At 54.7% G+C, this 22,266-nt stretch overlaps 1 protein-coding gene across 4 annotated transcripts in view; it reads left to right on the forward strand.

Moving 5' to 3' along the window:
• The window catches only part of NEDD4L (NEDD4 like E3 ubiquitin protein ligase), a 314,905-nt gene that overhangs the window by 89,779 nt on the left and 202,860 nt on the right, over positions 1 to 22,266 (forward strand). For all 4 annotated transcript variants that reach the window (XM_062201729.1, XM_062201731.1, XM_062201730.1 and 1 more), the window contains exon 2: positions 13,146 to 13,219. In XM_062201729.1, the coding sequence (XP_062057713.1) occupies positions 13,146 to 13,219 (74 nt within the window). The remainder of the gene's footprint in view (positions 1 to 13,145; positions 13,220 to 22,266) is intronic.

Genomic DNA, 22,266 nt, shown 5'->3' on the forward strand with positions numbered 1-22,266 from the left:
TGTACACATGCATATACACGCACATTCCTGCCTTCTCTTTTTTATATAGAGGCTAACATACCCTGGAGTGCTCTCTCTAGCTTGTCCATGTGACAGTCTGTCTGAGATTTTCAAACCCACACACAGACCACCGTCGTCGTCTGCTGTAGTTGCTTAGTGTTCTGTTTCATCCTATTTATTTAAAAACATGGAAAACCACCTTTGTCCTGAATCATAGCCCTTGGATTTGAACGTCATGTTGGCCCGGAGCAGAGTATGATAACAATCCTTGCTAAGGGCTTTTAATAATGCAGATGGTTTACCTGTCATAGTGTGGAATTGCATTGAGTTTGAGGTAAAAAAATAAAGCCCCAAAGACCCGCTTGTGCCTCCGCCCTTTGCTGCTTTCCCATCCTGTTCACTCCGTCCTGCCCTTTTTGCACTAACTTGGGCGGCCAAGCGCACACAAACTACGCAACTCCATCCTGTGCAGTTTGGCTCATCACCCAGTCTGATGAGATCTTTCTGGATTCTGATTCCGTCATCTGACATCTTATCCAGTCGTGTGGATCAGCTGCAAATTGGATTAGCCTGCCGTCGATATCTGCAGCCAGCCTTTTCGGGCCCAGAGTGTGGTGGGAGGCGGGAGGGGGATGGTACAAGTGACATAACCCCTTGGGAACTCCCTGGAATTTTCTGACAATTATATTTTGGGTAGGAGTTTGCAGCAGGCTACAGCTAAGCCCCACTCCCAGGTTTCCAAAAAATCTGCCTTCGCATGATCTTCTTGTTTACACAGAGATACATGTGGTGTTAGTGTTGCTAACTGACTGGCCACAGTCTATTTACTTTACGTATGCAGTGTATCTTGGAGTCATTCACCTTATCAGAATGGAAATACATTTGTTTACATAGAGCGTACATTGTTCTTTTCTTCCAGCTCAGAAACTATTCTGTAGGCCATTTAACAGCTTTGCTTTGGATTGATGCAACTTTTTTCACTCCCCCTGAAATATGTGGGTGCCTGGCTCTTTGTGGTTGGTTGAGCGAGGTAGGGGTTTGCTTTGTGGTTCTGTAGCCATGAATGGCTGCGCGTGTCCCATTGTCTGTGTCACTTGCTGCCATCTGCTGTCCCACCTCTGCCCTCCTTAGGGCTTCATCTTTTCAGACAGGATAACGAGTTTAAAAAGCAATAGCAGAGAAAGGCGAGAGGAGAGCTACAGGACGGGGTAGAACTTCCTGAAGTTAACTTGCTGAACTGAACTAGCACCTTGGCAAGACTTTGCAGAAAATACGGTGTGTAAGCCGATGTGTAAGGGCTACGCAGAGCGCTCTGAGCAAAAGTTAGCAAGGGAGTTTTTTTTTTTTTTTTGACGGGCAGAGTGTACCTCGGGGGAGAGAGAGAGAAAGGTCTTCCTTTTCCGTTGGTTCACCCCACAATGGCCGGCGCACTGTGCTGATCCAAAGCCAGGAGCCAGGTGCCTCCCCTGGTCTCCCAAGTGGATGGAGGGCCCAAGGACTTGGGCCATCCTCCACTGCACTCCCAGGCCACAGCAGAGAGCTGGACTGGAAGAGGAGCAACCAGGACAGAATCCAGCCCTGACTGGGACTAGAACCCAGTGTGCCGGCGCCACAGGCGGAGGATTAGCCTAGTGAGCTATGGCGCCAGCCAGCAAGAGAGTTCTTGCAGATGGAGTAACTGCCCTCCAAGTCCAGCGTGTGTAATGTCTCGAGTCCTGGTTTCTTGTCTTTCAGAGTTGGCACCTGTGTCATCTTCTCCCAGAGGATGGTCAGTTGCTCTCCTTGTGGGAGGGGTTTGGTAGGACCAGTTTCTCCATTCTCTGCATCTTGGTTCTCCTCCTCCTCCTGTTCCAGCTCCCTCTGGGGTGGTCAGTATTAGTACAGGGAGGCTTTTAACTGTGGCCCAGAAGTGGACAGTTATTTAGCATGAGTGTCATGCTGCTCAGGAGCTAGTTACCTTGGGAGAACTCAGCTGGTAGAAGATATGGGCGGGAGTTAGCCCCGATGTTATCTGTAAATGCTGACAGAAGAGTGTGGGGACACCACGGTTCCTGTGGAGGTGACTTGGGTGGCACCTGCAGGAGGCAGCCTGTGGAAGGCAGCCTGGTCAGGTATGCTCTACCTTCCGGACCGAGCTTGGGATGCAAGGGGATGGCCGTGTGTGCATTGGCAGTAGAGCCCCCAGGGATTGGAATACTTGGGCACCAGCAGCAGGCTGGTGGAGACGGGCACAGCCCGTGCTTGAATAAATCCGTCTAATCCACACGTTCCGGGCGCATGCTCACCACGCGTCCTGCAGACGGATGGCGATCTGCCCTGCCAGCCACGCAGCGGCCGTCTTCTCGGTGTCCAGCCTACCCCGTGGTGGTTGACTCGGTTTCTTTAAGAGCTTTAGCTCATGGGAGTCATCTCTCAGATGCTGGGAGCTCTTGGCACATGGACGCGAGTCACACTTCTGACCCTTCTGCGGGAGATCCAGAGAGGCTGCAGAGTTTCCCCTGGCCAGTGCTCTCCGTGGGAAACCCAGACCTCACAGTCCCCTCTGTGCAGACGTCACCTCCACCCAGAAAGCCAGAGTCCACTGTATGGGGCGAGGGCAGAGGTGTGTCTGCCATGGAAAATCTAGAATTTCAGATGCTAAGCTACAATGTTTGGCTTTCAACAAAGTGCCATTGTTTATTATGATCATTTTTAGAACTGTAAACACCAGATAATTCCTGGGGTAGTGATCTGGGAGGAATTCAGAACTATTTCCTGTCATATGATTCGAAGTTTGGAACAAAAGCCCATTGATAAGTGGATTCTTTGAAGACATTTTACTGGGAGTTTTACCAACTATTCTGGTAAGAAGAGAATTTTTCATTAGGGGAAGAGAGTGACTGTGTCCTTGGAGTCAGAACTCGGGCCAGCTCATTCATTTCATGGCCCTGGGCAGTGGCAGCCTCCTCTCCTGTTCCCCTAATCAATTGCTGTGGACTCTCCAGCGTGTGAAAATTCAACATTTTAATCAAGAGCCACTCGAAAAGTCCATCCCAGATGGGAGCATTTGCATTCTTCCTGAGACTTCATTTGAGTCACACGAGATGTGAGGCTCGAGGGGCTGCGCGGGTTCCTAAGCTTGGGTCTCAGCCTGGCCACTGCCCACTGTCAACTCCTCAACCTCCCACTCCTCCCCAAGCCCATCCACGTAGCTGTTTCTTTCTAGCGATGTCATTCATGTGTGGGTGGAGTGGGACAGTGATCTGTGCTCCCCAGGTTAACCACCTTGAGTGCTATGACTCCGCTCTATTCAGAAGTCCCAAACAAAGACTTCGGGTGTTGGCACCAGCAGTAAGGCACAGGTCAAAGCCAGGTGTGGTTACCTTTAGGAGTCCGTGCAAGGCCTGTGGAGTTGGCCCTGGAGTTGACAGAAATCCGAGGGCGCTCCAGTGTGGTGCTGCTGGCATCTCTCTCCTGCCGTGTGATTGCCTTTCTGGAGCAGGTGTGCCTGGCTGTGGCCTGTGGGGCAGGTGTGGTGGGTGAGGAGGCCACCTTGTTCTCTTCTCCCAGCAGCTCAACCTCGGGGCCTGGTGGGCCTCACAGCACCCCCCTGTGGCCACTCTGATCCTGAGTTTCACTTCCTCCTTCTAGCAGTCCTTCCTCTGAATATTTTTCAGAATGTCAATAGTTCTCTTAAAGGGACCCAGAAGGGGCTGGCACTGTGGTGTAGTAGGGTAACGCCAACCCGTATGGCGCCACCACCCCATGGGGCACCAGTTCAAGTCCCGGCGACTCCACTTCCAATCCAGCTCCCTGCTAAGGCGTCTGAGAAAGCAGCGTAAGATGTGGGAAACCTGCAAGAAGCTCCTGGCTCCTGGCTTTGGCGCAGCTCCAGCTGTTGCAGCCATCTGGGGAGTGAACCAGCAGATGGAAGACCTGTCTGTCTCCCCTCTCCATAACCCTGCCTCTCAAACAAATAAATCTTAGGAAAAAAAAAAAAGGGACCCAGAGCCTTTGTCGGGTTTCGGGTTTCGCCTCTTCTCTGGCTTCCCGAATATTCTTTCTGTGAACGCATGCAAGATTCCATAACCGTGCTAGCGCCTGTGCTGGCCTCATCACAAGCTCCCAGATCTTTGTCACATTCTTTATCCAGCTGCCTTCAGCACCGTTCCTGTATTTGTGTGACGATTTTTCAGGTGTCGACCTACAGGAAGCCCACACTCCCTATACGTAGCGCGTTGCCGCATTAGACTTTGTGACTGGTGACGTACAGCATGCTGGTCTGTAACACTGCGAAGGGACGGGACTGCTGTGAAACCACTTCTCCAAAGCCGAATTCCCCGGAGCGATGCTGCCGGCCTGCTCTCAGCTGTGAGGAAGCGTGGAGGTCTCTCTCTGCCTCCCTCCTTGCCTACGCCTCTGGCTTCCGGAAGAACCCAGAGGTTCTGCACATGCCCTGTGCTCCTGCCCTGGGTTGGTGCCCTTAGAGCGGTGTGGCCCAGTAGAACTTTCTAGGTTATGGAAATGCCGCTGTCCGGTACGGTGCCCTGGGCACGTGTGGCTGCTGAGCACTTGGGATGTTTCCCAGTGTGACCAAGAAATAGCATCTTCTAATGGACTGGAACTGAACCGAAACGGCCGCACGTGGCCCCTGGTGGCTGCTCTGGGCTCCACTTGGTGGAAGACCTCCCTACAGGAAGAACGGGCTGCCTTGGTCTCACTGAGGTGCCAGACCGAGCGCTCAGTGGGCAGGAGGGCCCGAGGCCTGGGGCTGGGCTGCTGCGTGTTTCCAGTCTCCCGAGCTCTGACTGCTGCCTGTTTCCCTCCCCCCGGAAGTGGCCTCCAATGCAGGAAGCCCCAGTTCTCGTTCCCCTAGCCCGACACCCCCGCCTCTCCTTTACTTTTCTGGTGATAGCACCAGGCCCTGCTGACATCCAAACTGCCGTGAGGGGGTTCTGTCTTTGCGTTGCCCAGCAGGTCTGTCCCTGAGCCATGCTGTCCCCCTAGGAGGAGCTCCGGGCCTAGGCCCCTCTCTGCCCTTCCACAGCCACCAGACTCCTGTGCCAGGCAGTGTCACAGACCCTGGAGTTGGCGTCCCTGGCCCCTCTCTCTGGGTTACCATCCTTCTCCCCCTGTTACTCACTCGCTCGGTGCACCTGCCCTATGCCCGAGGGAGGGTGACGCAGGTACAGGCCCCTCTGCCGCACTCCCCCGGTGCCAGCCCGTCCCAGCTTGTCGTCTTCCCCTTTCCCTTGTTTGGAAACAGGGCCTGCTACTCCTCTGCAGCTCTCCCCAACCTCCTGGGCGCCGCTCGCATGCACCTTAATTCCTTCCTCCTCTGCGCCCCTCCAGAATAAACCACCTGTTGCAGTTACAAGGCCTGCAATCTCGCACTGTGACTTCTTACGTGTATGTTGTTCTGATGCTTAGAAAGTAAATTCCTGTGGCCTTGACCTCTGTCTTATTGGCTCATTGTTCCTTGCCCTGTTTCCGGCTCAGAGCAGGCATTTGGGGTTGAACCGCCACCCCTGGGCCTGAGCAGGCCCTAGGGGATCATGTGCTCCTATGTCTGGGCTGGTGGGACTGGAGGGGAGGGTGATGAGTCCTGGCGAGGAGCACACTGGGAGCTCCGACAGGACGAGGCCGAGTTGTGTCGCAACTTCAGTGCGAGGTCGGGAGCTGTGGCTTGGTCTGTGTGTTCCCAGGGAGGTCTGGCTGGAGCAGCGCGCAAGGGTACGTTCGGCAGATTGGACTCGGGCAGCAGCAAGTGAGCTGGGGTGCAGAGGAGCCGCCTCTCACCCACGGCAGCCACCAGCCTGGCACCCCGTGGGTCAGAAAGGACAGACGAGGCCGAGCTCGCTGGCGTGGGCCTTCCTGGCGCTGGTGGTGGCATAGGAAGGGCAAGCCTCTGGTTGCTTTAATGGCAACCGTGCGGTTCTCAGGTGGTCCCTGTTGCTGCCACCACACTTCCTGGGAGTTTGCCCCCAATTTTCCTGCTGATGAATGATCACATAGCCTCAATGTTCTGGATTTCAAGTATTGACTGCACTTACCAGGCATCTGGCCCCATGTTTCTTAAGCAGTAACTGCCAGTGCTGTGGCGTCGAGCAGGTCAGCAAGTTCTGTGAATTGTGCCTTCTGTGCCATGGCTTTTGCATGAGTGGAGCCACAGGCAGTCCATTGCCAGGAGATAAATTAAGTTCTCGCTACTGCATGGGGTTCTCCACGTGTGTCCGTTGTTATTACTGCACATCAAACTGTCCCCGAACTCAGTAGTTCCGGAAGCACCAAACGTTGGTCGTCTCCGTGTCCGTGTGTCAGGAAGTAAGAAGTGGCTGAGTGAGGGAGCAGTGGGGGAGGGAAGGGGGTGTCCTGCTGTCCGCTCTCTGCAGCCACAGGCAGGAGGCAGCTGAACTCTTGACCGGAGCAGCTGGTGGCGTTTCTGGACTGTACGCTGGGCAGGGGGCCCCAGTTCCTTGCAACCTGCACCTTGCACTGTGGCTCTTGAGAGTCCCCACAGCCTGGCTGCAGCTGGCCCAGCCCGGGGAGGGGTCCGAAGGAGAGATGGAGTGGGGAGGGAGCCACCTGCCTACTTTTTTTTTTTTTTGTAAGATTTATTTATTTATTGGAGAGGTAGCAATACAGAGAGAGAAGAGGAGACACACACTGGAAGAGAGAGATATTGATCTTGCATCTGCTGGTTCACTCCCCAATGGTTGCAGTAGCTGCAGCTGTGCCAGGCTGAAGCCAGGAGCCTGGAACTCCATCTGGGTCTCCCATGTGAGTGGCCTGTCCCACACTTGGGCCATCCTCTGCTGCTTTCCCAGGCGCATTAGCAGGGAGCTGGATGAGGAGTAGAGCAGGCAGGACTGGAACTGGCACCCATGTGAGATGCCGGCGTCACAGGTGGCAGCTTCACCTGCTGTGGCAGGTGCCTTCTACGACTCAGTCCCATGGTCCTGCCTCGTTGGCGCCTGAAGGAGTCCCTGCATGCAGCCCCTGCACAGGGTGGGGTAGGGGTGGGGGCTGAAGCCCCACTTCCCGAGGAGGAACAATGAGGCTGTGCAGATGTGCGGGGCTGCGTCACAGAGTGGGTGCTGATGGAATGAAAAGAGGACACACATTTTCCATGAACTTTTTGAAGACTCTGGGGTTTAAAAACCGCACAACCTGGGTGGGCATCATGGCATAGCGGGTGAAGATGCCGCCTGCGGCACTGGCATCCCGTATGGGCGTTGGTTCGAGTCCTGGCTGCTGATGTGAGCCTAACACTGCTCTAAAGAAATGAAGTGTTAAAAAATGTGCGAGAGAGGATCCTGTCTTCGGATTGGGGCAAGAACAGGTGGATTAGTGATCTTCCCACCTTGAAGAACCAGAGTCAGAATTACCTTGTTGAGATAGAATCCCCAGAGAAAAGTGTAAATTCCAGCATCTTGGGTTTTGATTGGGATTTGGAATGTGTTTGATCATGGGGCAGTTTTGATCGAGCAGGTACTTCATATGAAGGCCTTGTGGGTGGTATGGCAAGCTGGTAAAACACACACACACACACACACAGCTTGTACGAGCAGGGCTGCCAGCAAGCCTCAGAATACCACCTGTGTCCAAGGTGCAACACCTGATTTCTTAGTGTGCTGCTGTCATGTGGCTGGGACTCCTTTTCTTGTCCTAGACCTGGATGAAGAACTGGAAGATTCAGTGGAAAAGCAAAGCACATGTCAAGTATGGGGAGCCACGCCCTGTTCTCAGCACCAATGGAAAACAATAGATTGACCCCAGGAAGGGTGTACAGTCTGTACAGTCAGTCTGTGAATAGTATTTTCATTGTCTGAGCCAAGCCACCTTAGTTAAATATTTAATTCTACCAGAACCTTAGCTGGGGATTAGAATATCAGGCATAGATTTTATGGAAGTAATAAAATGCTTCTGAAAGTACAGTTGCTCTGCCGGGGGGGCCCAGTGCCTCTGATAAGTTGGTCACACACCTCCTCAGGGGTTTCCTTGAGGACATTGGCTGCTTATCTGTGATTAGGCTAGGCATTTTGAGAAAACAGAGATAAGGCATTTTTGCTGTATATCTAAAAGCCACGTGTAAAAACTGTTTTTATAGAGCCCCACTCCTTCCTTGAACTTGGAAGTGGAGTGAGACTCCGGCAGCAGCTGCTTGTGCTCGCTAAAGGGCCGGCCACTTCACCCCCAGCTGTTGGCTGCCTGTTCCCCGGGATCGCTTTTTGTGTCTTCCAGGCAGGCAGCTGTGTGCCTTAGCGGGTCAGCTGGGAGTTGAGCGATGGGTCTGTCATTCGGTGACAGAAGTAGGCTTATTCATTTCAGAGCAAGGCTGGATCATGCCATTACCGAGGCTGGCCTCTCTGGTCCTTGACCTCGAGGTGCCACTGCCCTTCCCCCACTCCCTGGGCTCTCGCCTCCCTGGGCACGCCCTGCGGTGCCAGACTTGCTGGCTGCCCCTCACTCTGCCCCCTTCTGCTTTCAGCTTAAATGTCCTGTCCACAGAGGTCATGAATCTTGCACCCTGTGCCACCTCTCAGCGTCTTTGATTTAACTGTCAGCGTTGTCCTCGAACCAGGGACCAGCATCAGAAATCACCTGGCTTGTGTGTGTCATGTATGTGCACTGTTTCTGCCTGCTGACTCGGGGGTTCACGTGTCCTGGTCACGTCTCTGTAGCGTGCCTGGCACATGGGGAGGGCACTCAATGAAGAAATGCCATTATGCGTTTGTCACAGATGTTTAGTGACAGCATTGTAGCCCCTTGCGCGGGATGAACTGTCAGCTATGGAGTAGCCTTAAGAGATTTTCCGTTTACATAGATGCTTTGGCGATTATCATGTTAGGTGTGAAAAGCACACCCCAAAAAACTAGCTATCAGTTTCTGTCCTTTTTTTAAAAAAGGGATTTATTTATTTGAAAGGCGGAGTTATAGAGAGGCAGAAGCAGAAGGAGAGGTCTTATATCCGCTGGTTCACTTCCCAATTGGCTGCAGCAACTGGAGTTGAGCCGATCCAAAGCCAGGAGTCAGGAGCTTCTTCCAGGTCTGCCATGTGGGTGCAGGGGCTCAAGGACTTGGGCCATTTTCTACTGCTTTCCCAGGCCATAGCAGAGAGCTGGATTAGAAGTGGAGCAGCCGGGTCTTGAGCTGGTGCCCATATGGGATGCTGCAGGTGGTGGCTTTACTAGCTGTGCCACAGTGCCAACCCCTCAGTCTGTATCATTTTAGGATTGCTTCCTGAAGTTTTGTTCAGCGTGAGGGAGTGTGTTAAAATGTTGAAAGTGTGGCCGGCGCTGTGGCTCAACAGGCTAATCCTCCGCCTTGCAGTGCCGGCACACCGGGTTCTAGTCCCGGTCGGGGCGCCGGATTCTGTCCTGGTTGCCCCTCTTCCAGGCCAGCTCTCTGCTGTGGCCAGGGAGTGCAGTGGAGGATGGCCCATGGGAGACCAGGAGAAGCACCTGGCTCCTGCCTTTGGATCAGCGCGGTGCGCCAGCCACAGCGCGCCAGCCGCGGCGGCCATTGGAGGGTGAACCAACGGCAAAGGAAGACCTTTCTCTCTGTCTCTCTCTCTCACTGTCCACTCTGCCTGTCAAAAAATAAAGAAATAAAAAAAAAAATGTTGAAAGTGTTTGCTGGCATTTGTGTCTGCTCGGCTCTGCCGCGTGTATCCCGGTGCAGTTAAAAGCCCTTGTGTGCTGCACACTTGGTAGCCCCAGGAGGTGGGCTGGCTGGCGGAGGGCCAGGGGCTTGTCTTCTATGGTGTCGTAGCCTTAGATCTTAGCACAGGTGCTCATATTTCTTCAGTGAATAAGTGTATTTCGATTACAAGGTTCTGGTCATCCTTTCATTGAAATTTGTGTTCGTTTATCCAAGTAAATTTGCCTGATTGTGCCTGCTTTTGGAAAGTGGGCCTGCCTGCCTAAGGGCATTCACCCAATGTGGATGTGAGCTAAAGCAAGCGGCTGCTAGCTGGGCTCATGTGATGCCTCAAACCCAGTGAAGTTTGATTTATACAACGTCCAGGGCTCTATCCAGGGTTTCCCAAGAGGCGGTTTCTCCCCAGCGTTCTTTGCTGCGGGACTTGTGTGTGACTGCACAGACTATGGTTTGCATCCTGGAGATGGTCCCTCCTCGTCTCCCCAGGTGAGTCACTGTGCAGTCGCTGCTGTGTCTGAGCTGCTCGTGAGCAGATTCCTCTGGAGGTCACTTGACCCCGCCTGCTCCCTGCACAGCCCAAGTCTGGCAGGAGCGCCTCACTGTGCTGTAAGAGGGTTCACCCTCTGTGGCTCCCCCTGTCTCCTTCCCCTCGCCCGCACCGTCGTGTTTGGGAGAACTGCCAATTTGAGGTGTTTGCCACGGGGTAGGCTGGAAGTGGGGGAGATGGAAGAACTAGATGTGCTGCTCTCTGCCTGTCCCCTCTCTGTTTCTTCTGGACGGTTCCTCGTTGCCTCTCAAGGCAGGTCAGGGCCTCTTTTAAATGAGTCCTGTGTGTTGCGGGCCCCAGTGGGCGGCAGCCTCTTCTCAGGTGTGCGAAGAACTCTGTACAGGTGTGGCGCCGTGTTTTGATCCACGCGTAAGAGAATCCCCTGAACTGAGCAGGCCTTGGGGTTTGCTGCGGGGTTCAGCTTGCTGTGCCGAGCGGAAAAGAACCTTCATCAAGAAAGAATCCTTGACTTGATGCCCAGCTTGGGCGTGTACAGGAGCTAGGTCAGGGCGGTCCCCAGCAGTGACAGGGACCAGGAGGACAGCCCTGCGGCCCGGGTGCATCTGTGAACACTGAGACACTGCGTGCTACAGCAGGGCTGGGTGCTAGTTCTCCCTCACCCGTCTGATCTTCCTTTGCACTGCCGAATGCTTGCACTCCGCCCAGCTCGAACGAGTGCAGGCCATGTTTGCAAGGGCATGGGTCCCAAGCACAAAGAGGTCATCATTAATGTGTGTGCTGCCCACCGGGCCTGCATGTGGAGGGCCTGTGTCAGGAATACATGGTTGTACGGATGCTTCCTGGAGTCTAAGTTATCTCATGCATGTGTTCCAGTTGCATGCGTGTGTGTGGGAGCTGTGTGGCTGATTGACATAGGTGTGTCGTCCTGGATCCCCAGTGTCACATTTGCCATGACCTGATCTTTTTTTTTTTTTTTTTTAAAGATTTGTTTATTGATTTATTCGAAAGTCAGGGTTACAGAGAGAGAGGGAGAGACACACAGACAGAGGTGTTCCATCCACTGGTTGATTCCCCAAGTGGCCTCAGCGGCCAGGGCTGGGCCAGGCCAAAGCCAAGAGCTTCATCAGTGTCTTCCCAAGCACTTGGACCATCTTCTACTTTCCCAGTCACATCAGCAGGGAGTCAGAACAGGAATGGAGCAGTCGGGACTCGAACCGGCGCCCATATGGGATGCTGGTGCTGCATATGGGGACTTGACCCACTGCACCACAGCTCCAGCCCCGTCACTCCACTCCTGCTGCCCAAAAATGAATGTTCAGGGGCCCATCCCAGCCATTTCTTCCGTCTTAGATAACTGTCTGTGGTCCCTGAGCTATAACCAACAGCTCTCTAATTCAGACCAGATGTTTCTTCCACTTATCTATTTAGCCATCTATTTTTTTTCCATCCGGTTGTTTGAAAGGCATCTTGGACTCATTCTGTTTCAGTCTATGCTAAACAGTGCCTTATATTGGAAACTGGAGACTCACCCTGGACTTCTGCCTCCCCCTTCCCCTGAACCATCTGATCAGTCCTGCGTGTCTGAAGTCTTGAAATAAGTCTCTGGCCCACGCCCTCTGGCCTGGTGCTGGCCCAGGGTCCTGCCCTGTTGGTCCACTTGTCTTCAGCGGACCCAGGAGCATACGCACGGGTTTCACGTTCCATGCATTGGAGCTGCTTAGGAGGTATTGGAATGAATGCAACAATGGACGAGTGGATGAGTGCTCACTGGATAGATTTCTGAGACTTGGGTGATTTCCATTTGGGATGATGCTTTTTATTCCTTTGTGCTGGAACTAAGGGATTCTTTATACTTGCTGATGCTCACGTTTTGAAAAGCCCAGTAATTTGGTGGCAGTATTTTACTATATTAAATTATTTTCTGTACCCAGTCACAAATACAAATGGTAAACTGTAAGCTGTCTGTTATATTTATGGTACCGTATTGCTCTTGGCTGTTCGTTTAGGTGGTTTCACGTGAGTGGTGGTGGTCCTGGCAAACCTGGGAAATACTCTCCACGGGTCAGGAATGGGGGCAGGCGGTTGGCACGGGAGTTCAGACGCTGCTTGGGGCGCTCATGTCCCAGATTGGAGTGCTTGGGTTTGAGTCCCAGCTCTGCTTGCTTGCTTTCTTTAAAAAAAAAAAAAAAGATTTATTTATTTGATTTATTTTGGGAGGTGGAGTTATAGACAGACAGGGAGAGACAGAGAAAGGTCTTCCATCCACTGGTTCACTGTCCACATGGCTGCAGTGGCCAGAGCTGGGGCTGATTCGGACTTAGGAGCTTCTTCTGGGACTTCATGCGTGTTCAGGGCCCCAAGCACTTGGGCCATCTTCTGCTGCTTTCCCAGGCCAAAGCAGAGAGCTGGATTGGAAGAGGAGCAGCCGGGACTTGAACTGGTGCCCAGATGGGATGCAGGTGGCAGCTTTACATGCTATACCACAGCGCCAGCCCCCATCCAGCTCTGCTTTCAGTTCTAGCTTCTTGCTAATGATGCACACCCTGGGAGGTAGCAGATGATTTCTCAGGTATCTGGGTCCCAGCTGCCCACTGGGGAGACCTGGATTGAGTTCCTGGCTCCTGGCCTCAGCCTGTCCCAGCCCCAGCTATTGCCAGCATTTGCGGAGTGAACCAAGGAATGGGAGATCGATCTCTCTCTCTCTCTCTGTCAAATAAAGAATGGAAATAAAATTTTAAAAACAATTTCAGGAATAATTGCTCTCTATGACCTTGTTCGACTTAAATCTGTGCTTTTTGGACCTGGATGTCATAACTTTCTAGGATTGTAGGATTTTAGAGGTGGAACATTGCTTGTTGAACTTGAGTGTGAGAAGGAGTTGGCTATGCTTGACCTGATCCGTCGTGTGTCCCGCTGGTGGACACTACTACTGGGAGGGAGAGAATGTCCCACTAAAGACCAGTGCTGTAACCTGTTTTTCACCTTCTTCCAACAGGGAGAGTCCCGTATCCTCAGAGTCAAAGTTGTTTCTGGAATCGATCTCGCCAAAAAGGACATCTTTGGAGCCAGGTACACACGCTTGTTTTCTCTGGGTTTCTGAAGAGCGTAGCAAGCATGTTTCAGACTCCGGTGTGCAGAGTCAGGGCCCCCTGGGGGGTTGTGTGAGACAGAGGCCGGCCCCCACCCGCTGAGCTCCTGGTGTGAGAGCTGGTACAGCGGTCCAAGGGCCACAGCCTGCACAGGGGAGTGAACGTGCCTGTCACAGGGGCTGATTTCAAGAGGAAATGAGGTTCTGGGTAGGAAATACAGCGTGGGAATATGGCTGTGTGCATTTTTATACTTAACAGAAATTCCCAACGTAGGGAAACATGGAAGTGTCGTTCTGTTCCCAGGAGAACTGTGATTGTCCAGTCTGCATTAGGAGATTTGATGGTTTCGGGCAAATCTGGAGTGTAAGTCACAGAAGCGCCAGGAGGGGGCGCCAGCCTCTTCCGGGGGTGCCGGCTTCTCCATTGTCACATTGCACGTGATGTTCACATGCGTGTTCGGGTCAGCCTGTGCACTCTCGGTGATGGGTGCCCTGGCGTATTGGGCCGGTCCCAGAGTGAGCAGGAGCCAGATTTTGAGGCACACAGATCCTTGGAACTTTACGCCTGGAAGGAATGTTAGATTTTCTGGGCCAGCTTTCCTGGTTGACAAGCTTAAATGCAGAAGGGTTCAACGGCCTGCCCGGGTTGCCTGGGCCAGTGGTGTCAGCAGAGTGACCAGAATGATCACTTTCCACTTGGTGGCAAGGTGGCCTGGAGACACGAGGGGTTTCACGTGTGTACAGGGACAGCTGCTGGGAGTCCCGCTGCCGGGTGCGTGTCACCCAGTCACTGGCCTGGGCTCCTCGGGTCTCTCTGCCTCCCCACCTGCCCTGGGGACCCCGGGGCCTGAGGCCTCTTTCTCTCCCGCTGCCCAGGTCTTCCCCATGGCCCAGCAGCAGCCCTCTGGTGTCGGCCCTGCCTTGCCCTGTGCACCGTTTGGTTCATCTGGAAAGACACCTAGAATGGAAACATCAGTGAGATTGGAAAGAAGGTCCCGTACTTGTGTGCGCCCAGCGAGGGCTGGCTAGCAGGGGTGTGTGGCGGGGAGCCTGCTGTCACGGGGCACTGCCTGCAGCCTCTGCTGCAGGGGGTGGCTGGAGGTGAGAGTGTGTGGGGGCAGTGAGTCCCACCTGGAGTGTCTTTCTCACCTGCCTCAAGTTGCACTGAGGGGCTGCTGTGTGCCCGCCCCCTACTGTGTCCCTGCCCCCTCTCGTGTGCCTGTGTATGGCCATGTGCCACCGTGCCCCTGTGTGCCCACCCCCTACCATGTACCTACCTGTGCACTGCTGTGTGCCACTGTGTCCCTGTGTGCCCATGTGCCCATCCCCTACCATGTGCTTGTGCACTGCTGTGTGCCACCATGCCCCTGTGTGCCCGCCCCTACCATGTGCCTGTGCACTGCCGTGTGCCACCATGTCCCTGTGTGCCCACCCCCTACCGTGTGCCTGTGTATAGCCATGTGCCACCGTGCCCGTGTACCTGCCCCCTACCATGTGCCTGTGTATGGCCGTGTGCCACCGTGTGCCTGCCCTCCATCTTGTGCCTGTGCACTGCCATGTGCCACCGTGCCACTGTATGCCCACGCTCAAGCAGAGCGAGCTGGGCATAAACACCCCATCTTCCCCTCTCTTGCCCTTGACGGCTCCGCGTCCAGCTGGTTCTGTGGGCCCGAGTGCCTCTCCCCTAGCTGAAGCGGCATTTCCTGGAAGTGACAAATCCAGTACCTACCTAAGGCCACCTCTCTGCCTGTTCCAAGAAGTCTTGCAAGAAAGTTGCATCCGAGTCCCGTTTGAATCTTGAGTGTGTACCTGCCGCTGTGGGCGCAGTATCATCACAGCCTTTGCAGATGCACTGTCTCGGGGTTCTGATATTTCTTCTCTCCTTTGTTACTAGATTAGAATTTGCTGGGCACAGACATCTTCTATTTTAGTATCTATTTCTTTAAGCTTAATTCTGTAGGTTTTTTTGTTTGTTTGTTTGTTTGTTTTTAGATTATTTATTTATGTGAAAGGTGGAGTTACAGAGAGGGAGAGGCAGAGGCAGAGAGAAAGAAGTCTTCCATCCGCTGGTTGACTCATCCGGGTCTCCCATGCAGGTGCAGGGGCCCAAGCACTTGGGCCATCTTCTGCTTTCTCGGGCCATAAGCAGAGAGCTGGATTGGAAGTGGAACAGCCAGGACTTGGATCGGCACCCATGTGGGATGCCAGTGCTGCAGGTGGCAACTTTACCCACTGCGCAACAGTGCCTGGCTCCCTTTTATTATCTTTAACTTAATACTTCTCATACAGAAGACCAAAAATAGAAAAGGACCAAAACTTTCTTAATGTAACCAGTTGCGTGCTGCCTAGGAGGTGTCAGCTGTCCCCGTGGGTCTTCTCTGTCCAGTGCAGCCTGTAGCAGGAAGGAAACGGTCGGGTTTTTTTTGTTTGTTTGTTTGTTTGTTTTTTAAAGCTTGACTTAGGTTTTTCTTCCTTTTAAATCCAAGTGCCTTTATGAGAAAATGAAGTGATTCAGATTGTTTCTGAGCCCATTGAGAAAATTTGAGTTTAAAAATTGTGGTGGAATTAGGCTCCAAATCTTATAGGAGCCAAGCAAATGTGAAGTTTGAGTTAAAAATGAAAAAAAAAAAAAAAAGTCTTGATTTTCATTTTGAAAGGCAGGAAAACATCTTCCATCTGGGGTTCATTTCCCAGGTGCCCACAATATCACAGGCTGGGCCAGGCCAAAGCCAGGAGCCTGGAGCTCCGTCCAGGTCTCCTGTGTAGGCGGCAGGAGCCTAAGTACTTAGGGCCATAGTCGGCTGCCTCCCCGGACACACATTAGCAGGAAGCTGGTTTGGAAGTGGAGGAGCTGGGACTTGAAGCAAGCCACAGCTGTGGCGTGTGGGTGTCACGAGCCACAACTTAACTGCTGCACAAGACACCTGCCCGAGCCTAGAATTTTCACTGTTTGTAAGATACAGGGTCATTCCTCAGGGCTGGGGTGAAATAGTATTCATTCATTAGAGAGGTGAACAGTATTGACCTCATGGACCAAGTGCCCAGAAAATGAGTCAGAAACGGAATCCTCCTGCTGACCTTGCTTCTCTTAGATTAATAGAAAGAAACACACTCTTGCCCCGTCGGCCTGCATCACGCAGCCCTCGGGCTTCTCTGAGTGGCCGCAGATCCCCAGGGTCCGTTGGCCACCGTGTGGCTAGAGCACAAGGGGTCAGGACAGGCAGGTGATGATGCACTGGGTCTTGCTCCGAGTGGCCTGGTTCATTGCCTTCTCACTTTGCCTGGTGACCTGCATGGTCCTCTCCCCTCCCCTCGCCCCAGGTCACCTCGGGCAGATCCTCTGGGACCTCCTGTGTCCTCGCGTCCCTGGCCCACGGTGGCTCAGATGCAGCCACAGCGAGGCAGGGCATGCAGTGTGTGTTCCTGGCCGTCTCTCTGGATCCTCAGAGCATGGCCACCGTGCCCCTGTCTGCCGTGAGCGCCCCCTCCGCGCTCTGCCTGCGAGCCAGGCTGGGTGGGCACTGATGCGGAGGAGGAGGAGGGGCCATTTTTGTAGAAATGGAAGTGATGGGAGTCGGGGATTGCGGGTCCCTGGAGCCACTTGCTCCGGGGGGGGGGGGGGGGGGAGTTGCCTGGGTCACTTCGCCTGTGGTCACCGTGGGTAGGGGACATGGGATAAGCAGGGGCTGGGTGCTGGAGTGGGGGAGACCCTGGTCTCTCCATGGTCATGGCGGAGGGTCCCTGGGGCCCTGAATGGGGGACTACAGTGTGTGGGGCCCTGGCTGCGGAGCTGGCTGACTGTCCCCTGGTAGCCCGTGCCTGCCGCGCCCTCTCCTTTTCGCCTCTTTCTGCGCCCACCCAGTGCTCAGGGAGGAGTTGGCCTTCCAGCCCCACCCCCTAGCCAGGACAGACTATGGTCAAAGCGAGTTTGTCCCCAGGCTGTGTGGTGACTGAGCTGCTGCCCTGCGTGCACTGGGGTGCTTGGCACAGGCCGAGTGTGGTGGTGGCAGGGAGAGGGTTCCCTTCGGCCCGTCCCTTGGGGTCAAACAAGGGCATTTGTATCGTCTGTCAGCCACACTGGGACCCTTTGTCTGCAGCCAGAGCTCAGTGGAATGGAGCCCAAGGCAGGCATGGAGACCGTGGTCATCCTGGGACCAAGGCCTCCCGTGTGTATTACCCACATGGTGAGAATCAGTGCCGAGTGAAAGAACACCGAACCCAGGCGGAGGGGAGGGGCCCAAACAATTGCGCCTGTGTGCTTCTGGTTCCCCCTTACCCCCCCGAGTGCACCTGGATGTGGGTGGCCCCTTAGGTGGCCCATCCTTGACTGCCCGGCTGGCTGGGTCCCTGGGTCCTCCGATGTCTGGGCGCACCAGGCCAGGGTGTTCCACTTTGCTGTGCCTGGGAGTCTTCCTCTCTCTCCCATGCTGGCAATGGGAATTTTTATCTCCCATGGCCTAGCACAGCACATAGCACCTGGCGGTACTCAGGAAGTGTTGGCCGCCCAAGGCCCTGGTGGGCCCTGCTCGCCCACTCCTTGCTGCTCCCCCGGGTCCCCTCTGTCACCCCCTTCGCTGACAGCGCCTTGTTTCCTAAGTGGATGCACCTGGCCTTTGCTTGTGCTCGGCCCTCTGGTAGCTGCTCACCCCTCTCCCCGCACACCTGCTGAGGCCCCTCCCTTCCCCTCCGCCAGCCCAGGAGGACAAAAGAGCTGCTGTTCCCTGGACCAGGGTGGGTCCACCAGCGTTCTTCCTGCAGGCAGAGTTGGTGGGATCCCGTGGGCCCATGGTGGCTGCCCCAGGAACTAAGGCAGGTCAGAACCCGAGAGCAAAGCAGCATTAGAAAACTCACCCCCGGTGCCAGGTGGGGATCGGCAGACCGCGCCGGGCGTAATCAGATGCCTTTCCCCACCTGGAGGGCAGAGCGGCACAGCCGCACGTGTGTGTGGATGCTCACTGTGCCAGGCGTGGTTTGAGCTCCTTTAGTACCCCCCATCCCGGCAGGTACTCTTGTTCTCTTTCCTTTGCAGGTAAGGCAGCCTCAAAAATATTTCGTGAATTGTGACGTCCACTCCACCAGTCAGGTGCAGAGCTGGGACCCCGGCCAGGCTCTGGGCTCTCACAGAAGTTGTCTACAGGCTGTTGCTTGAGGGCTTGAAGGAACCCAAGGCCGTCCTCAGACGGCCTGAGCTTAGTGAAGGGGGAGTCATTACCCACGCCGGGCAGGTGAGGAAGCCAGGGGCTCGAGATCAAACAGGGCCGTGGGAGCGGTGGACGATGGAGCCATGACACGGGTGCCCTCCAGTGCCAGGCTATTTCCAAGGGCCGCTGAGCTCCCTCCTTGGAGGACAAGAATTGGGGCATCAGAAGGGTTGCTGGACCAGGTGAAACCCGAGCCTGGGTTATTTGCTGGTTTTTGGTTAGGAGCTTTAAACAACTGGCTGCTCTGGCAGCTGACCAAGCGTTCTGAAGAGCGAGCGAACGTACGTCTCATCGACTGTTAGATTTACGATAGTTGGACTTCGCTGAATAATATCTCAAAGTTTTCCACTTAAGATCGGGCTGTCGCTTCGGGTTGCAAGCTGTATTCCTATCCTGCTAAGCTCGCCTCCCAAGGCACTAAGCTTTTGTCTTGGACATCGCCGCCCTCCCTTTCCTTCAAGTGTGAGCTGCGTCTTGGTTTGAGGTCATGTAGGATGCGCTTGAGGCCATAAAGCTGCTCCTTAAGATTAGCAGTGCCCGCTGTGAGGGCCCCGCCCTGGAGTTCCATGTTTTGGTCCTGGAGGCTGCGAGACATGCGCCTCTAGTTGCGTCTTGGCTGTGTGGTGAGCCTCTGCATCGAGTTAGACCTGCCTGGGTTGCTATCATTTTTTTCTTCTGGCAGCCAGTGATTGGAAATTTAAAACAGACCTGGGCTCGAGGGCTCGGAGGGATGTGGTGGGACGTCCGCTGTCTCCTGGTGGCTGAGAGGAGTGACGACTCCGTGCCGGTGCCGTGTGCCCGGGTGCTTGTCCCTCTGGCTAAGTGGAAGTGGCTTATGTTTGCTGTGTTTGCTTCCTGGAGGTCGTCAACGGTGAGCCACAGGTGTTGTGAACACTGAGCCCTGAGTTCTCCACCTCTCAAGAACAAGAGCCTTGGCCGGCGCTGTGGCTTAACAGGCTAATCCTCCGCCTTGCGGCGCCGGCACACCCGGTTCTAGTCCTGGTTAGGGTGCCGGATTCTATCCCAGTTGCCCCTCTTCCAGGCCAGCTCTCTGCTGTGGCCCGGGAAGGCAGTGGAGGATGGCCCAAGTCCTTGGGCCCTGCACCCGCATGGGAGACCAGAAGAAGCACCTGGCTCCTGGCTTCGGATCAGCGCAGTGCACCGCCCGCAGCGGCCATTGGAGGATGAACCAATGGCAAAAGGAAGACCTTTCTCTCTGTCTCTCTCTCTCTCACTATCCACTCTGCCTGTCCAAAAAAAAAAAAAAAAAAAAAAAAAAGAATAAGAGCCTGCCTCTCTGGAACCACGATGCTGTGGTCATGAAATCAGAAGTAGCTGCCGAATGGGCGCTGTTAGCTGACCCATTGCCTGCGTGTCCCCAGCTGTCCCTAAAGTGCCTTCTGCAGCCGGGCTCTTGAAACCAGAATCCCATTGAGAAGCCTGTGTGGTGTGTAACTGGCAGCTAAGACTCTCTTACCCTAGAATAGTCCTTCCCCCGCGGCAGTGACTGTGCGTGGGATGTCTCACCGAAGCTGAGGCTTTGCTGTGGTCTCCCCCGTCGATGAACTAGTGTGGTCTTCCCCCTGCATTGCTGTGTATTTGACCTCGTATCTCAAGGTGTGATCAGATTCACTAGAAACCTCAGGGGCTGTGTGCATACCTGGAGAGACACCGCGTCTGGCCGTGCCGTTAGCCGTGGGCTCCAACTTACCCTGCTTTAATGGGGGTGGGGAGGTGGGGGCAGCCTGTGCTCCTCGTTTGTCTCCCAAAGGATTGGAAATTCTATTTTGTTCTTGTTTTTTTCCCATTGCCCTTTCTTGAAAACGTCTTGCCAAGTAAATCTCTCTCTGGCTCGTGGAGAGACTGTGGTCATATTCTGAGAGCCATTGGAGTCCCCTTGCTCAGCTTGCGGCTCTTCTAGGACAGTGGCGAGGCCCGAGTGTGCAGACGCCTGGCCCCTGTGGACGAGGCTGAATCCACAGATGTGTTCATTTGGCTCACGGAGCACTAAAACAACAACAAGAGAACATCGGGGAGATTCCATATTAAATACCCAGGCTTCTGGAAAATCATGGCTGTGTAGACACACGGTCCGTGTCCTTGCAGGGCTGCGGAGCTGCGTGTGTGCTGGGCACACCGTGTGGGGGCACTGGGCCCCTTGGCCACCATGGGTCCTGAGCCTCCTGTTAGCACTCGCAGCTGGCTTCCCTCACTGTCATGGCCGGCAGCCCCCTTAAGGGGCAGGTGCATTTGGTTCTGTTTCTGGCACTAGGTCTCCTGTAGCACTTAGAACTGGCTTCTCCTCCCCTCCCGTGGCAGGGCGGCACCTGGCGCTGTGATTTGACAGCTCTTGGCGAGTCTGCCTTTCTCTCTGGAGACCACTGGAGCCACTTTGGCGGTCTAGGGCAGTGCTGAGAATCACAGCGTCAGCCAACCCGAATGGCCTTGGAGGCGCTGAGTGTTTTAAAAATCCCTGCCCCGAGAAGCTGGGGTAATTATTCATGCGAGAGCCCCAGAGAACCCAACTGCTTGGCTGTTGATTCTAATCTCCTCTGCACCCCAGAGAACTGTAAAGGTATCAACCCTCTCCCCGAACCTCAGATTTAAAACGCCGTGCCACAGCAACCACACAGCTGTTTGCATTTTTGTGTTTACCTCCTGGTCTTTAAATTATGTTCAGTATCCTGCACGACAGCCTGTGCGCCAGGCCTCCCAGAGGGACACGGAAGGAGGCAGTGGGGACACGCAGGGGGCATCTCGCTGGGCTCTGCTGACGTCATAATGATGGATCTTTCTAACGACCCCGGGTGGCTGAGAAGGGCTGGGCCCTGCTCAGTGTGTGCTAATGGAGAATGCAGGGCCTGTGTGATCTGCTGTGGAGATTCCCACATGCAGTTTGGCTTTGGGGGGCAGGTTTCTTTCCAAATGAAGCGGTGAGCTAGCCAGGGTGTGTTTGTGTATCCCCTGCCTTCCACCCAGTGTCGGGGTTTGGTGAGAGTCCTTGCCTCCTTCGGGGTCTTCACTCCCTGGTCTTGCCTGGTCCCCGTGGTGACCAGAAGGTCCTGTGTCCCAGCGGGCAGTCTGGCAGGGAGTGGAAGGACAGTCCCCAGGCCCGAGTGAGGCGCCCACTCACACCGAAGGCTCCGGACGGTTCCTTAACCCACTGCGTCCCGAGGCTTCCATTCTGCAGATGTTTGGACGACAGCAAATCCCTTCCAAATTGACAACAAGCGGGACGTTGATTGCTCAGCCTGGGGTTTTATGGTGTCCTGTGTGCAGGGTGATGGGACAGACTGGGTTTATCGGTGCAGAGTGGAGCCTCAGAAAATTGCTAAACTGAAAAGTAGCTGGAGAGCCGGGAGGGCAGGGCACCGAGACCGGCCGGCCAGGCGTGTGGGACGATTCCAGGGGTGGTGACAGAGACCGGCCAGGTGGGCGTGTGGGACGATTCCAGGGGTGGTGACAGAGACCGGCCAGGTGGGCGTGTGGGACGATTCCAGGGGTGGTGACAGAGACCGGCCAGGTGGGCGTGTGGGACGATTCCAGGGGTGGTGACGGAGACCGGCCAGGCGGGCGTGTGGGATGATTCTGCTGGTGGTGACGCCGGGATCCTGTGCCTGACCTCTGCTCAGCTTCGCCCCCGGCTGCCTGCACTGCAGGCCGGCTCCAGAGTCCACAGTGGATTGCCTGGCGTCCCTTGCGCCGGCGTCTGGGTTCCCCTTCCTGGGGGCATTGAGTTTTTCGGAAGCTCAAGGAGGAGAACGTGCCAGCTTGAGATGAGTCAGCAGTGGAAGCATTTCTGGATGTGTGCGGCAAGGAGGAAAATA

The sequence above is a fragment of the Lepus europaeus genome, chromosome 9 (assembly GCF_033115175.1).
Source record: "Lepus europaeus isolate LE1 chromosome 9, mLepTim1.pri, whole genome shotgun sequence".
Lineage (NCBI taxonomy): Eukaryota > Metazoa > Chordata > Mammalia > Lagomorpha > Leporidae > Lepus > Lepus europaeus.